Source organism: Simochromis diagramma, unplaced genomic scaffold (genome assembly GCF_900408965.1).
Source record: "Simochromis diagramma unplaced genomic scaffold, fSimDia1.1 OVJJ01000176.1, whole genome shotgun sequence".
In the NCBI taxonomy this organism is placed as follows: Eukaryota; Metazoa; Chordata; class Actinopteri; order Cichliformes; family Cichlidae; genus Simochromis; species Simochromis diagramma.
Genome location: NW_024386892.1, coordinates 4383150 through 4401204, shown reverse-complemented (window position 1 = coordinate 4401204; position 18055 = coordinate 4383150). Strand labels below are relative to the sequence as shown.

The 18055-nt window shown below is 43.0% G+C and overlaps 1 protein-coding gene across 1 annotated transcript in view; it reads left to right on the top strand.

The window, feature by feature from the left end:
- The window catches only part of hectd2 (HECT domain containing 2), a 55714-nt gene extending 38903 nt beyond the window's left edge, over window positions 1–16811 (top strand). The window contains exons 17-22 of the mRNA XM_040034016.1: window positions 677–751; window positions 5135–5222; window positions 7053–7159; window positions 10525–10640; window positions 11655–11798; window positions 12801–16811. Coding sequence (XP_039889950.1) covers window positions 677–751; window positions 5135–5222; window positions 7053–7159; window positions 10525–10640; window positions 11655–11798; window positions 12801–12921 — 651 coding nt within the window. The 3' untranslated portion in view covers window positions 12922–16811. The remainder of the gene's footprint in view (window positions 1–676; window positions 752–5134; window positions 5223–7052; window positions 7160–10524; window positions 10641–11654; window positions 11799–12800) is intronic.
- Window positions 16812–18055: the final 1244 nt, after the last annotated feature.

The following is an 18055-nucleotide window of genomic DNA, read 5'->3' as shown; positions in this document are numbered from 1 at the left end:
ACACACACACACACACACACACACACACACACACACACACACACACACACACACACACACACACACACAGGTGCTATAACTGTCCCTAGTTGTGTAACAGCAGGAAATCAGATATAGTTTGAGGCCTGAGTTGATGCTGGAATCATAACTCTGGAAACTCTCCAGGAACAGACTTTATCCAAACACCAGTGAGATTCACCGTGTTTGCCTCAGAGCGCCTTAAAACTGTAAAATCAATCGTAAGTCAGAAGGACGATGACGTAACGACACAAAACACAAATAAATGTACTGATTAGTTGCTTCCGTGCCATCTCGGGTCTTCTTTGTCCCCACATTACTGATTTCAGATATCGGCGTCAGAGTCATTATTCGCAGCTCAGCGGAGCTTTAATTTATTGCTTCTGAGGTATGTCGACGTTTTGAGGTGGGGCATAGCCAGGCTAAACTCATTAGAGCTCAGACCTCAGGCGAACTGTGTGAAACATTTGTCATCTTCGTGTTCTGTCAGAAGAGGGTGTGTTAAAAACGCTGTTTCATTCCTAACCTGCAGTCACAGAGTTTTCCCTCCAATCCATCAACACCAAACAAAAGCTGTGACTTACAGAAATGAAAAATGCTGCAACTCATTCATGCGTTTCCTGATTCTGACCTCTCGACCTCTCGTGTCCGTCTGCAGGAGCTGGCTCACGGTTTGGGAGAGCTGCTAAGCTATGAGGGAAATGTGGAAGAGGACTTCTACCTCACCTTCCAGGTAAAACTCTTCTTTTAAAGCAGCTTGTGTAGGATTTGCTGAGCAGAGTCAACAGTGCCCTCTGTGGCCACCAGTGGTAACTACAAGGTTCTGCTACATTAGGCTAGCAATTTGGACATGAAAACAACAGCAAAGAGACAAACTGGTTTTAGAGACAGTTCCTCGTCTCCTGTTGTGCGCTCAGTTGCAGCCAACGATCGTCCGAATTGTTGTTGGGAGAATGAAAATGAGCCAGAAAAGGCAACAGAACAGCTAACATGGCTGACATTTAGCTTATTTAGCTACTTCGTTAACTTCCTGCTGCACAGCATTGCATTCAGTTTGCTTTCAGCACTCATAACAGTTCAACCCAAGTTATAAGAAGCCAATCTTGGGCTTTGAAAAAAAAGGGGAGTGGTAATGAAAGTGATGTGACTTGCCCTCGTTAAAGCCGTTAAAGTAACTTGCTGTTGTGTTACAGCCCTGAAGCTCAGAGATTTGTGATGTTGAATAGCTTCTGCTCTGCACATGTTTCCACTCTTGCAAAAGGTGTGAAAATGCAGAAATGCCACTTGTATAAAATCTGACAAAGACTTTCCTTTGTTGTCCTCTTGGATTGAGTTCAGCTGTTAACTGTAATTGAATAAAGGTGTAAGTGATTACCTGACTGCAGGATTTTATTGATTCCGGTTGTTAATGATGTGAAAGAGACCTCACTACATGGAAAATTTCCAAGCAGCTATTGTTAGAACTGTTATATGCACACAGTCACACACCGCAGACATCAAGATTAAAGTGTATGAAGGTGGCGACAGACAGCTGTGACTGCTCTGGTAATTTTAGAGCAGTGGGTGACCTGGATTGGCTCCACCGATGACGTCCAGCCAGGAAGTCAAATGTCAAACACAAACTACCAATGAACGTTTATTTCACTAACAACATCAGAGTAACAAAAATTTAAAAATGTAGTGCTTTCTTGGTACAGATGGGTCTGAAACTGTCTAATAGTTTGGAAACCTGGTTTTCAGGGTTCAGTCAGATTATTGATCTTTTTAAAGCATCAGCCTGTGATGACAAACACCAACACAGAAGTGCTAAATAGCCACCAGAGGTTGGCCCTAACGGGGTCATTCCCCCATATGCTCCTGGTTAAAATCCCCCAGTCTCAGAGGTTAAATGAACACGTGTCGCTACAAATAAAAACATTCATTTTTTACGATATACTTGCCTCAAGGCAACAATGTCGCTGCTTTCTGTGCATACTCGTGTTGTGGATGTCAAAAAAGATTTCCCAGCAACCAAGTAAGTGTGTGTGCGTGTTTCTGTGCGCATGCATGGGTCAGTCTGTGTGTCTGACACTGACAGCCATCCTGTGTGGAACCTCGTGAAGCAGCTGCTGGTGGATGTGAAACAGAGGTGGATATCACATTTCTGACATTTGACTTTGGAGTAGTGCAGCATCCTGGTGCTCTGTTAAAATGCGTCAAAGTTCTCTCCATGCTCCTGACACACACACACACACGCACACACACACACACTGACCCTTGGCCTACTTAGGTTCCTCAGACCTGACTCTGTGGTCCACTCTTCCTCCCTGTCACAAGGAATGACCCTGACTGACCAATCACATCCTTTCCTCCCCCCAAAGTTCCATTTCCTGTAAGTTAGTAGTTGAATATTTATATATCCTGAAGCTCGCAGGTTCTCCTTTGGGGAGCCAGTCTCTGCTCCAAATCCTCTGATTGAAGTGATCAGCTGGGTGTGAAATGCTGAAGCTGCCTCAGAACAAGACGATGAGCTGAATGAATGAAGTGTGTTGGAGGCGAGAGAAAGAAAAGTGCTGTGTAATCTTGCCCTGAGACTATTTATTTAATGCTCTCTTATTAAATAAATAGTCAAATTTATTATTTCAATTCAGACACTGAATATAAACTTCAGGTGAAGCATGTATATGAATTGTCCACTCCGACTTCAAAAGTCAAATTATCTTCTACTGCTCATTTTCTTGGGTAGCTGCATCTCTTAAAAGCAAAAACAAAAATTAACTAAATTCAATAAAATTATTTAATTTACTTCAACAGGAGCAGTACATTTCCTGCAAAAAAAAACCCTTTATTCAAAATTTAAAGGAAAAATAACCTCAGAACCCTCTTCCTGTTTAGATCAGCAGATGTAATCACCTGCTGATCTAAGAGGATGCTCACAACCTCCTGCATTAGTCATGACAAAGCAGGTCTGTCATTTTCCTGAAATATGCACAAAAATAGTGTATTTGTTCATCAGTTTACGCACTGACTTAAATGTCAGATTACTGCAAACAGATTACAGAGAGGTTGCAGTGTGAGTTTTAAAGCCTGTGGAAACAATTTAAAATGAGTTCTTCCTGCTTAACTTTGCATTTTGTAGCATCTTGCATATTTAGCGAACAGTCTGGTTGTATCAGGCTGCTTCGTGCTATGTCGAGGTTAAAGGTGAAGCTGGAGCATGTGTGGGAAGAAAGAGTCTGCAAACAGCAGAGAGGAGGTGTTATTTTAACCCAGTGTGTCAGCTCCCTGTGAGCTGCAGGCTGGTCACAGTCGCACCTCTGTGTGCTACACATGAACTCACTGACTTACAGTTTGCTGGATCAGTTTGGTTAGCTCCGGCTCACTGTGTCCTATTCTTGTATGTTTCTACTTCAATGTATTCCTTTCACTGCATTTATACCCCTCTGTAAGCAATGCTGCAGGCTACACTGAAATAATAAATTCTCTACAGTAACCATAGCTGTAAACCCGAAATGAAAGTGTATTTTTAAACATTTCCTGGCTCTGAACGAGCCTTTTGGGGATGATGAGGCGCACAAGCACAACTATTACACATACTGTAAAGGCACTGAGTATGTTACCTTATTAGCTCCCTGCCTTTTCGTTTGACTTTTGGCTTTTCTTAAAATCTCTCCGGGGGAACCAAAACACTAAAAAACTCATCCACCCATTGAAAGCATCGACAGGTGAGGTAAGAGCACATCACAGTGGTTATTTCATTTCAAAAGCAGCTGTCACAGTCGATGTGTTGGAACCAGGAAAAATGTCCAGCATCAGTGTCTGAACAACTCTGACAATCTCACTGTGAATGTGTCAGAGCGTCTATGAGGCGACAGGTGTTGTAGGTCTTACTGGTGCACACTGAGCTCAAGGATTATTTGTGCCGGAGGATCATTATCAAACCTAAGAGCTGCTGCAGCCACAACAATGGACATGTGAGTGTGAGAGTGGAGCGATGAATGAAGGGTGCCTCAGGTTTTCTTGTGCATCATGTGGACAGTCAGGTGCTGATAGACCTTGAGCCCTGGCTATTTTAACATGCACATATACATTGCTGCTGATCACGTGCACCGGTTTGTGGCCGCGGTATTCCCCGATGGCAGGATAATGTGCCCGGGTAAACTCCGCACATTGTTCAGCAGTGATCTGGAGAACATGACTAAGAGGTGAACGTGTTCACGCAGCGCCCAGATTCCCCAGAGCTCTATCCGATTGAGCATCTGTCGGATATTCTGGAAAAACAAGCTGCAGGTGAAGCTGCAACCTGGTCTGAAAATGCAGGAAAAAATGACACCTTTAATATTCTGAAACTTGTTTTACCAGCCGCTTATCACACAAGGTGATATGACCCTGAAGACTTACTCAAAATGTACTTTTCTAAGTTTACTCCAGTTTTTAATCAGAACCAAATCAAACATCCCGGGTACCAGCACTTATTCATATCCTCTACGGCACAGCCATTAACATGGTATTAACAAGCCGAGCCAATAACAAGTTTGACACTGTATGATATATCCCATTATAGAAATTAAATAGATTTGCTAACAGGTTTTAACAAAGGCTTTTTAACAAGTTATGAGGGCTCAAAAAAGGCCCAATCTACCCACTGCCGTGCACTTTGAGGACATGACAAATTCTACATGGCTTCATTAAATATGTCGGAGCAATTGGACAAAAATCTAATCGGATGGGAACTTTTCTTCGATTTGATGATGTTTGTATTGAGCGATCCACGATGAAACCACAACATGGAGACGATGAGTTGTTTGTGTGCCGTTTGTTGACCTAGCTCGCTGACTTCCTGGATTCTTGTCTTTGCATCAGATTGCCAAGAAATTCATTGTTAATCTTTCGTTAAGTGAAAGTAACCACTATCTGAAAAATAAAGTAAGAGAGCGAGACCGGTGAGCACGCCGTGACTGCCTGGTTGTTTCTTTTTGGCAGTGTTGGCTGATATGGCCGCTGATTTGAAGATAAGCAGAAGCACATTCATGATCTAAAATCAACTCGATGTTCCAGTGCCGGGGCTTTCTTCACTGATGGCCTACAACAGTTTGTGCACCATTGCATATGTGATGTTGATTTTTGTGCGTTTCAGGTGTTCCAGGAGGAGATGGGCGTGGTCAAATCCTACAACCTGAAGCCTGGAGGAGACAAAATTCCCGTCACCAAGCAGAACAGGAAGGGTGAGTCCACACTGCAGTCACCATTGGCAGTAACTCACCTCCAAGGCAACAGATATTCTCACTGGCACTCAAAGAGCATTTTGTACCTGTATGAACCTGCGTCCTTAACTGCAGTGCAGTACTTGTACCTTTAATTGAGGATGAACTGTACTGCAAAACTGTGCTGCATATGATACTCACCTTCTGAAGTATGAAGCAGAAAATCAGACAGCCAAACACTGAAGGGCACAGTCATAATAAATAGTAGTAAGTAGTAGGAGTAAATTTGAGACAGAGTCTAGGGTTTAGAGTTTAGTAACTTCATAAGTTACAGTACAACTTGGCAGTTTGACCCTAGGTGACAAATTCATAGTAAACAGTACACAGCGTAGCCTTTGAACCTTGGAAGTAATAAAAGGGTGGTGGTTGCACTGAACTTAAACTGGTTCTTTGAGATCACAGATACGTCCCCGCAGCGATCAAAACAGGACATTTAGAGAGTGATCCAAATATATTGCTGAAAGCAATCCGGAGGTGCACAAGAAGATGACCTTGAGAGGAGATATGGTTTTTACCTTTTATGTGCAGAGTCACTGCACTTGACCTTTTACACAGCTACAAACTATAGCACTCGTAGGGATCATCATTATAATCACATGAGGTCAATAACGGCTCTCCGATAAAACTTTGTTGATGACATTAATCAGGTTTCTTTAGTTCATTACCTGACAGCAAAGTCACCTTTAGGTGCCTCTCTGGACCGTTGCCTGAAGATCTCAGGCTGTCCTGTCAGCATAAGCGGTCTTGTTCTTGTTGAAAGCCAGGCATCTGAGTTGGAGTCATTTTAGAGAATAGAGTTTCTAATTTTAATTGAGGCAAATGAAAAGGCTTTTGGAAACATCAAGACATGAGATGACGGTAGTGTTACAAAGTTAAGATACAAAATTGATTATTAGACTAAGTTTTGATAGCTGTATTTCTTAGATCAAAACTTTTGAACCAGTAACTATGGGTTCAAAAGTGGACCAGAACAGGGAAGGAGGCACACTCCTCTCCTGTTCTTTTATTTTAACAGTGTGTTTTGTGACTGTGCTCATCTCTGTGGCTGACGGACCAACAACACAAGCAAGAGTGACTCACATTTCCCACAGTGTTGTAAAAAGCCTCCATCTGGCAGCAGATGCTCTCTGCAGGTAGGCGGGTGTCTGCAGTTCTCTACCGTCTCCGTGATCTCCCAGAAAACTACAGTGGCAAACCACATGGGAACCGTTAGTGTTGGCAGCAAATTCAGTAGATGCTGAGACCATCATCTGATAAGCATGCAGCATAAGAAGCTGGATGTAAAATCAGCGGATTGGTTCGGATGAGCATTCGCTGAATAGCTGGAAAGATATTTCAGCGCTGGGCTGATGGATTCATATAAGACTCCGCAGTCTCTGAACTTTTAATGCAGTGCACTTAGTGACGAAATTGTTCCAGCGTGAAATCAGCTCTGTGATCCAACATCCTCATTAATGTAAAGACAGCTACTGTCCTGCAGTCTTTAATAGTCTCGAGTGTGTAATCCTGAGGAACACCTTTATTGCGCCTTCTGTGCTCTTTAACTCCATGCGAGCGGTGAAACCTGGCTCAGGTAAAAAGCCTCTTTGTTCCTCCTGGGGGGATAGAGTCCAGCTGAGCACATCAACTCTGCTTCTCTTATTAAACTTGATTTTCCATCCAGTGGCTCTTGTTGGGGTCCGAGCCCACTCGTTACCAGCATCCCTCTCGCTGTGTTTGCTGAACGGAGGAGCCAAGGCTGAAGGGCAAATGTTTGTAATGGAAATCAAACAGTTTTTTCTCTTTCCACAGAGTATGTCCAGCTCTATGTCGACTTCCTGCTGAATAAATCCATTTATAAACAGTTTGCTGCCTTCTACCACGGCTTCCACAGTGTGTGCGCATCGGACGCTCTCATGGTGAGTCTGCTACAAAATGTGTTATTTAAAGACCAATATATCCTTTTCTTAAGCATTTCTTAACATAGACTCTTACGCAAAGACACCCATCCATTCCCTTCCACCTGATCATGGCACCTTTAAAATATTTCTCTGTCACATTTTAAACATTCGAATTAAACTCGAGGGAGATGGAACAGGCCAAACTGTGCACTCCATCCAGTGAAGGGCTTCTCAAAATACCAGTTCTCTGTTTGTTTCGAGATCAACTGTGTATAAATTTGCTGGAGAAACAATTCAAATAGTGCCAGTCATGTAAGATTTATCGCTTCCTGAGCAGCAACCGTGAAGGAAAGAAAACCCTCATGCGTTGATTATTTTTTGTGTTAGTACGACTTTTTAGATTATGGAGTCAAACCCACAGTCTTTCTTACAGTTAGAGATAAAGCTGCCCAGTTTGACCCCCGTTTATCAGCCGAGTCTGAATCTGGGTCAGACAAACGACGAGTCAAACTGTAAAGAGTAAAGTGGCAGCAGGTCTCAGGCTTGCTGATAAGAACTCGCTCCACTGGCCTCCTTATATCAGTTTGGGGGAAAAACGGCATGCGTACCGTGTCCGTGTGCTTTTCCAGGAACGTCTCTATGATGGTTTGGATCATTTATGATTCGTTTAGTGATATATACATTTCAGTTTACAGTCACTGTAGGACTGGATTAAACCTGCTTGTGATTGTGGATGCAGACGACTGCAGACACGATGGCTGAGCAGGTGTTTGGTTTTGGGTTTTTTGGAGTAGCTTTTGCATTACAACAAATCGGAGTGCACAATGAGGAAAGTTACATCACTGGGAATCTACACACACTGATGTGGAAACACTGGCCTAACTCATCTTTGCTTACTGCACTTCTTCTGCAACTAATTTTACGAGTACACCAAAAGTCTAGAGCTCTTCCTGTCTTCTTTAAACTTACAATAAAACATTAACAAGTCAGCCAAACTATTCCTAGACTCGGCAGTCTAATCAGAGATACCCAGACCTCCAGATGAGCCGGCGCTTCCAGCTCTTCTGGAGGTGAGAGACACAAACCGTCCAGTGTCCTTGGCCTGCCTCTTGAGTGGACATGCCTACACCATCATGTCTTTCTCTTTCTTTCAGCCGAATGACTGAGTTTGTCACCTTATCAGGGTCATGAGATGAACATTAAAGATGAAAAATAAAGCATGAAAATCACAGACAGTGGCTGAAAGGGCTGTGTGCAGCTCTCTGTCTGCCAACACAGCAGAGAAGCATGTTCAGTCTGTAAAGCTGAACCCAGAGAGAGCTCATTCCCATCGATGGTATCTGTCATCTTGTTCTTTTGGCCACTATTTACAGCACCACGTATCGTCACCATAACAGACCGTATGATGACAGACTGCACCCATAATCCACCTGTCAGTCTCTCACTACACACGCCTATTCTGTCATGTATAAGACCCAGAGATACTCCTTCACTCCAGCTGAGTCGTGTAGAAACCAAACTTGGTTTTCTTTGAGGTTATTATGCAGAATAAATCACTGCACACGTGCCTCGTCACTTGGACTCGATCATTCTCCGAGCAGCATAAAGATCGAATTGATGCAAATTAATTTTGATGTTGTCTCGTTAGTAACTTTGAGAATGTCCGAACATCAGAGCGCCTCTCTTTGGACCACGGCGTTGGATAAGCCGATCGACATCCACCCTGATCAATGCAAATTGCTCACATTAAGAAATAAAGTAAATGCAATTTGTTCAGCGTCTGTTATTTTCCCAGTATGATGACTTTTATTTTATTTTGTTAAGCTGCTATCAACACGATTATCCTGACAAAGTAAAAATAAAAGCCTCGCCGTCTTTCTGAGCTGACTTCCTAAAAGCAGGTAGTGATGTTTTGATGTGCTGACGTGAGTTTCACCTACTTCTGCTTTCTGAGTAATACTTTTTTTTTCAGTTTTTCTGACATGACTCTGACTCTTCCGTTTAGTGTCGCTCTTTGAGTCACGTCCGCACCCGCTGACGTTTCAAGATGTGATGAGACAGCCCTACGGTATTTTTGATGGGGGCGTGTTTGGCTTTGAGGGTTTCACACTTTGCGTCTGTGCGCTGAGTATTGATGGAGTTTCTAGCAGCTAAGTGAACTGGGTCAGATGTCTCAAGATCAGTTTGTTTTCCTTCGTTCTTTGCGGTTCGCTGTTTCAGTCTTTGTCCTGCACAGATAGGTCAGGACGAGGCTGCGTGCTCATAACCTGCTTTCACCTTGCAGGCAGTTTATTTTTCATTTCATTAGAAAATAAAGTGAAACTTTCACTGGATTCCTGTGAAGTTGACTGTTTGACACATCGGATGCTATCAGCTGCTGAGCTCTGACGAGACTTCCTGTTTCTCCTCCTCGTTTGCTGTTTGAGCTTCACTTACGCCGCCCGAGCAGCGGAAGCGATTCTGTGTTTAGGTGGTGTTATGTTTTCGTTTATTAATTTAGAAGAAGCTGGTATGTGGCAAGGCTGCAGAGCTTCTGTATAGTGACATCAGCTCTGTGGGTTAAAACATTTAGACTTCCAAGGTTAAAATGTCAAATTCTGCTTATTAAATGGAAATCTGTTTATGTTTATTAAACATATTTGTTTTATTTTGTCTTTAGTTTATATTTATCGGTAATTTAGGGACTGTTTCCATTTAGTACATATTTTGTGTAACCTGTACAGCACTGAAGAAACAGAGTTCAACATAAGCTCAGACTGCATGAAGTGCAGTAATAAGAACAGCTGAGCAGTGTGCTCCAGCCCACATTCATATGATTTCCAGAAATAAAACTGCATTAATTGATTTAATTGAATAAGACTGAAATTCATGCAGTCTTATTCTATTAGGAAATAAAACAGATGGACCTCATGATCAAAAAATTCCAGTCTTTCTCTGGCTGTGGCTGGAGGAGCCTGCAGGAAACTAGAATTAGACCAAAGTGTGCCGAATCATTGCACCTCAGACACGTCAGAATAGTTTGAAGATGATGCGACATGTTGGTTATTGACCTAATGTGACTTCTGGTCCAACATCATGAACAGAATAACCTTCTGGTCAGTTAGTTTGTATTGTTCAGCCAACACCAGTTTACAACACCACAACTTTAAGTAACTTTAAGCCTGAACACAAACCAAAGAGGATATTTTACAAAACAAAATCCCCTTCATGAAATTGTTATAAAGGAGGAAACTACCCACCAACCAGACAGCTGCAGATTACAGCCGCACACATGTGTGAATAATTGGTGTTGTGTTGAACATTAATGTGGGAAAACAAACATAACGGCTGAGGTTTTTTTCTGAATCGTATATCATTTGTGTTTTATCGTCTGGTGTTTGCAGTTGCTTCGGCCTGAGGAGGTGGAGATGTTGGTGTGCGGGAGTCCAGAGCTCGACATGAGCGCCCTGCAGAAAGCTGCTCAGTACGAAGGATACAGCAAGACCGACGCCACCGTACGGTACGACCCCAGCACTTCCTGTTTACTAACACTAGCTAACTGCTGCGCAGGAAGTCCACACATACCTCCCACTCTCTGCTTGGACAGAGAACCTCTGTACATTTTCTGTTTTTAGGCTGACCCCACTGTAAGTTTTCCATGCACAAATTACATAATGTGATGAGGTCAGCGCACCCGTTAAAATGTTACTGTTGCTCGGCTCCTTTGACTTTTATTGTCGCTCCAGACCATAAAGTGGAATTACGGCCCTTTTTGTGTCTCCTCAGCTCTGATTGTTTGTTGAAATAAGGTGGAAGTAACGTGTGCAGGGTGCAAATGTTTGCTTTGGATTCCTTTTCTCGCAGGGTGTAATTCTCACTTGTTTCTCTCTCTCACACACACTCACACACACTCACACACACACACACACACACACACACACACACACACACACACACACACACACAGGCCTTTGTTTGTGGCGGTGAGGGAGGAAAATGCCGACACTTGTGAGCCGCAGATATTGTAACTCAGCGTGCTGCTGACAAGCAGCTGCAGGCCTGTTATACAACTTCAGTGCTGTCTGCCTGCTGTGATGCCAGCAGTTTCAAAAATTCTTGTTAGTGTTTGTCTGATTAAAGTTTCATTTTGCGCTTTGTTTTGTCAGCTAATGTTGGTGTCTCGACCACACACATAAAGATTGCAATAATCATATAAATGATGTCACACGATCGAACTCACCTTTAAACGTTAACAAAGCGAGAAACGTTGAAGGCTACAAGCAAGTAAGTTTGGACGGGAGCAATGCCAGGGTCGGGGTGGGACGGACAGTTTGTCGCAGGGCTCTCAGTGATCATGATATTCATTTTTCCTTTTTATTTTCTTGACTTTTCTCTCTCTGTAGTTACTGCTTGAATGACAGCGAGCGTCCAAGTGTTTCTTTTCTCGTTTTAACCCTTAGAGAATCCACTTCCCCTCTCCGAGTCTCTGTAATTGATTTGTTTATTTTATTATATGATCTTCGTGCTGTTGCAGATGTTTCTGGGACGTGGTGTTGGCCTTCCCTCTGGAACTGCAAAAGAAGCTCCTCCACTTTGCCACAGGGAGCGACCGCGTTCCAGTCGGAGGAATGGCCGACCTCAACTTCAAAATCGCCAAGATTGATGTGCCGACCGACTGGTAGGTTTTTAAAAAACTGCCATATTAAGACGAGGACTCGGGCTGCACACTGTCAGCTCTGAAACATAATGCACACGGAGCAGTCCTCAGAGCTGCCTGCCTGTGTGAGGTCTGCACACTTGACTGCAGGTGCCTCTGGGAACAAACACAGACTCTTTGAACAGTTTGCATAATCAGTCTTTAAGAATAAATCGAGTGTCTTGATCAGACAAAATTGTTTCATTTCCATCCTCATTTTTCGGGTTAGAGTTTCGGAAGCGTTCGAGTCGCTCGGCTGAAACTCCCTCGGCTGACTCGCTGGAGGTTTCGATTTGTGGAGCTGTTTACATGAGACTCACTGTTGAACTTTAACCAACTCTGGATCTGGGTCAGGAATGAGCAAGCTGGCCCACTGCTGCTTACACACACACACACACACACACACACACACACCTTTAATCTCTAACTAAACACACTCTAAAATGTTTCCTTAATTGTTTCCTTTTCTTCGTTCCTTTTGTCGAAGCACCAGGAGCTGATAGATAAATAAAGCTGTGTGGGAAAATGCTAACAGCTCTGTATATATTGGGCTGTATAATATTAATTATGGAGGCATTCGATGATCAACTTTGGGATTAACAATTTGGACATGTGGGTTTTTCTGCCGCACTCACAAGTGATTGTCACACTTTGTAGTTGTTAATTAGAGACTTTGTCATCTGGAATTATTGCGTTTGATCTCCCTTTACAAAGTTTTTTTGTCAGAAAAGTATCATGTGAAGAATGCATGAGCAGTGCTGCTGTGCAGAGGAGCTCTGGCTTCTGCTGCTCCCTCTGTGCAGCAGCTGCAGCCTCAGTGAGGCTTCAGTGGTCAGTGTTAACATCTCTGACTTTTTGTCTTGATGCAGTCATTTTAAAGTGATGCAACCTCAACAGAAAAGGTTGATGAAAGAGTGATTTCACTGGCACCTCTTTATGTTTCACTGTATAACTTTGTTTTTCTTTTTCTTTTTCTCTCTGCAGGCTGCCGATCTCTCACACCTGTTTCAATCAGATCTGTTTGCCTCCGTATCGAACCAGGAAGGAGCTCAAACAGAAACTGACCATTGCCATCTCCAATGCTGAGGGCTTTGGCCTTGAGTGACTAATCTGCACACACAAACTCCCACATATACACACAGACTGTTTGCAGTGCTATCTGAAACTTTTCCCGCAACGCATCTGAGATCAGAAAGGAAATAAGTTGCTCGTTGTGAGTCAACACGTTGAGCAACTTTCTTATGAAGATGGATTCATCGATGATTCAAATCTGCGGTGCACGAGATGGAAGCTTTGCCAGGAAAACAGCTGCAGAGAAACTCCAGAAATGCTTTAGTTTGTGCGTGGACTCATTCTGTGATTCAACAACACCAACAACACCAACTCTTTAAGCACTTTAGTTTACTGCATGCTTACCCACCACAGAATACAGTGAAGGAGGCGTGTGTTCAAACCTAAATTCATCACAACAGTCCCAAACGTTCAGCCAGATTCATAAAGAACAAATTTCAGACAGTGAGAGAACAAAGAGTCCTGAGTGATGATGGCTAATGTCAACACCACGGAGTCGGTCTGGGATAACACGAAGGGCCGAGATGCTTGGAACAGCTGACCTGCCGAGTGGCTGGATAAATAGACGCAGACAAAAATGGTTATGTTTTAAAGACAGACACTGATCTCTGCAGCAGAGCAGCAGAATACTAAATTCAAACAAAAGACAGGGCAAAAGAAAAGCTAATGCAGAAGAAACTGCCCTGCAGAAAATCACAAAGCACGATAAATACAGGTGAACATAACAGAAAAAATACACTAATAAAGAAATGACACAGAAACTACTGACGAAACAATAATGATGATAAAAGGCCAATAAAAAAACTAATCCTAATGCGTCCTAATGGCTAATGTTTGGTCACCTTTAGGTTTGACCCAGAAGATGTGAGGCTGTGTGTGCTGGAGCCCCTGAAAGGGATGGTGTGGTTAAACTATTCCCATGTTTCTGCCAGCAGGCTTCACATTAGCTAAAGTCACACGAGTGTTCGCCCTGTGGTAGCTAGGATAGGCCACATACACCCCCCGGGACTCTGAACTGGATAAGCAGAAGAGAATGGATGGATGGATGTGCCATCACAGACCGTCTCAAACTGCAGTTAAGGTGTTGAGGTTTCAGGGACAGGGTATACCTGTGCAGGGCAGTGCAAAGGGATGCTGGGAGCTTGGTATATTTGCCAAGGGGAAAGCTGTAACTAGAGGATAAGATGGAGTAAAGTAGGACCCTAAATCTAACCTCGCGGTCTGGCACATGCAATGACAGCTGTAGACCTATAAATCATTTTGCATTGTTTCAGAACTTTTACACAACCCTGTAGATACCATACAAAAAGAAATAGAACTATCTTAAAAAGTTATGTTTTATACAGAATTTCATATATTTGTAGGTCCGTGCCACTGAAACCCGGTTATATTTGTTCCCTTAAACCTTATATAACTAAAAACTAAACGTCTCCTTAAGGTTGCTGCTTTCTTTGGGTAAATATTCAAATCGAGTCATTTTTAACCAATGACCTGCTGTTTGCCCACCACTGAACATTTACTTTGGAGAGGCTCTGGCCTAACAGGAAGTTCGGCAGTATCACGCTCCTGAGTACTCATCATTTAAACATTTTCATTTAAATCAAGTAAAAGTAGAAACCAGAGGCGAATGTTTCGGACAGAAACACCCCCGGAGGGGAGATTAGTGTCAGTCCTGACTGAGGCATTTGAAACGTGTTGCATATGGTTTTGTTTGGTTTGCACTGTGAGGACTTAAAGCTTTGCTGGATGTGCTACCGTCAGATGTACGTCGATCGTCTTGTGATCAGTGTTTTGCTTGTTTTTTGACATTGCCGCCTGTTTTATGGAACAAAGGCTGCAGCAGTTCTTTGAAATGTTTTGAAATGATGACGGAGTTAAAGCTGAGCTGTTGATTAATATTTGTTTTCTTTTTTAATTTTGGTTTTCTTCTTTTGTTTTCATGAGTGACGGCTGCCCTCGGGCTGAGAGCCGGCCTGTAGCCGAGGGCTGACAGATTTTATCACAAAGTCATCTTTGTGCCCGAGAGAAACAACTCGAGTTAAGCACCTCTGTCTGACATGCACTGCTCGTTAATTTCCTTATTGGACTTATTTCGGACACTTATTTAAATTGATGAAAAAAGTCCATTCTTGCCACCAGCATCATAAACGTTTCAAAAAGTTGGAACTTTACGACTCGCTATTGTTGTTTCCACATCCAACAAAAATCGGAATTAGCTTTATCCTTGGGTTAAGATTTGGTATCCAGTGGGTTAAACTTGGGGGTAAGAGGCCTGGGAAAGCACTGAGTTCAATGAAACTGCATGCCCCTCCACCCATGCGCAGAGTGGAGCCGTGGCTGTCACAGAAAGCAGGAACAGAGAGACACTCTGAGCCAAAATATGAGATCCATCATCGAACAGAACCAAACGCAGCACTGCACTCGGGTCCTGACAAACGCAGAGTAACTGTTGATGAGATTAGTACGAGTCTTTAGGTCTACACCAAAACCTAGATTTGTGTTAACCCAACATTTGCCGTATCTTCACACAGACACACAGATTCACTGAAAAAAGAACTGGTTATTAGGTGACTGTGTTCTCTGGATTTCAGGGTTCATTCTGTAGTCGAGATGAGGTTATTTCGAGGCTTTGGAGCAGGAATGGGACACTGTTTTACTCATTGTGTTCACATGCCCTTGAGTAATCAGGTATTTCAGAGAAAATGTTTAGTTTAACTTTATCAGTAGTGGAAAGTGACCCATTTAGAGCTCAAGAGGCCATTAAGTGTCAGTTTCAGAGCGATGAGGATTGATTTATATTTAAAATTTACAGCACAAGAGATTCTTTGATCTTCCTAGAAAGAAAATAATGCGATTTTTCTTCCCTGCATAATCAAATAGAGCCATCATCATTTCCATCACGAGTGCAGTGCTGCTGTTTTTCCCCAAAGTGGTGTTTATAGTGTAACAATGACTCTGCAGTTGTTACGTTGTAGCTTCAGTTCAGGGGAGCAAAGTTACTTTGTAAGGCCTTAAAATTCGTTCACTGAGTTTAATCAGTGGGGTAAAAAGCCGGTTGGCATCCAGACTCCCTGCTTCTTTAACTTTGTTGAACTTTTTTGGCTTCGAAGCCGCTCTCTCCTCTCTCTACAGCTGGGCGGCGGTAATTCCAAACCCCCAGCGCTCTCTTATGCAATGTTACCATGGCAAAATGTCTGAAATCCTAAAAAGACACTGAAGTAACCAAGCAACAGCCGAGCAAGCCGTATGGATGCACCATCCAAACATCAACCTAATCTGGGTCAGTCTTTCACACTCAGCTATAGGGTCTGAGAAAGCCCCTGACGCAACAATGGGTCCTTTCTGTCATTTAATGAGCAGCAGTAGGAGCCAGAAGAGGCAGCCCGTCTCCAAGCATGTGTTGGAGAAGGCCTCCGTGGCACATTTGCATCGCGTTAGCCGCTTTGCTAAATACAAAAAAAGACACATTTTACATGTCGGGAGACGGAAACTGAGAGGAACGTGGACGTCGGGGGTAATGTGATGTCACTCAAGTGTCTTCCTGAAATGTTGATTTGACCCGGGTGTGTTTTACGTGAATAGGACCAAGCTGTGTCAGGTTATGCAGTGGAGACAGCAGTGCAGAGACCTTCTTGAAAATCAGTTTGAAAATAGTTCAAACCGATTCAAAGATTTGTTGCGGTGTAATAATTTTCACGTCCGATATGTAAATAAGTGCAGACGCCACTTAAAAAGTAAAGTCTCGTGTTTGCTTTCACAGGGAAGGTGTCAAATGTGTTTTATCCTGTGTTTTGTTGGGTTTTATCATGGGTTGACTTTGCATGACTCATATTTGAAACCTGTTATGCTTTTCTGCTGCCCAAATCTTACGTAACATACTGTGTTTGCTCCACAAGTATTTACAGTAAAAGCCGATGAACTGGCCTCCTGAGTTTTCTTTCCATCCAGTTTTATTTTAATTCATGCACATCCTGGTGTTCAAGCTGGCAGCTGCACAGACCATCACAGCCTCCTGCAGCTTCTCGCTGGATTAGTTTAGCTTAGGTTTTGTGGCTGCACCAGAGGAGCTGCAGATCAAGACTGGTAACTCACCTCGAGGCGAGCACAGCTTTTAGGTCACAGCATCACAGTGCAGTGCAAATTGTGGCTGCGTGATAATAAGTGTCTGTCAAGTGCAAATAGCTCTACTTCAAATTTGAACAAGGATACCAGCAAACCTGACTCATCAGCGGCGGTGGTGAAGCATTCAGTTTGGCTTCAAACTGAAACTCTCAGATATGCGGTCAGGTCCACCAGGGTTTCAATCAAACAACTGAAGTGCAGATTTTCAGTTTAATTCAAACATTTTAACAAAAAAAATGCATCAAAGTTTGGAGCCCATGGACATTATCAAATGATGCTCGTCCTCTCTTCAGACCACATCCACTGGCAGACACACGCTTATAAAATAGCGTTACCTCCTGTTGTGTTCGACAGCTTCAGGTCTTCCAGGCCTTTTCATGTACAGATTGTTGATTTGGCCGCTCCTGACGTTTCTGCTTTATGTCTGATATGTTAACTTTGTTTCTTCATCTTAATCATGGTGTCCCTCACCATCGTCAGCGTCTCTTTGGAGCTCTTACCGAGAGTTCAAGCAGCTACTTTTGAGCCTCTGAAAATTAATAGATTTAAAATCTCTTTCTCAGGAGTGACCTGGCCAAGATGGACAGCAGTATGATTATGACAAGTACATACACACCAATCAAAGAGTAAAAACTAAAACACAGAAACAACCAAGTTCATAGGCGTCAGTATCAATCAAAGATGAATATCGTGGCAAAACTACTTGGTTTACAGAATTAAAATGATGAATAACTGATGTAATTGTCCAAAAACATATGAACCATATATAACTGTGACTAAGATGAAGTGTGATGGTGAACAAGTAGCTGTTTATGCACTGCTTCACCTCCACACCCCAAATACACAAACACGCCTCCTCTCTCCTTTTCTCTCCTTAAGTTTAGACACCAGTTCGCACTGACATTGCTTTTTTCTCATGCATATTTTTTCCTCCCCTTTTGTTGTGCCTCTCCGCCGTGGTGAGGCGGCCCACATTGATGCCGGGAACAAGAGATCTTATCGTTTGCTAAACAAACAGAAATATGTAGGCCATGGCCAGCACGGCT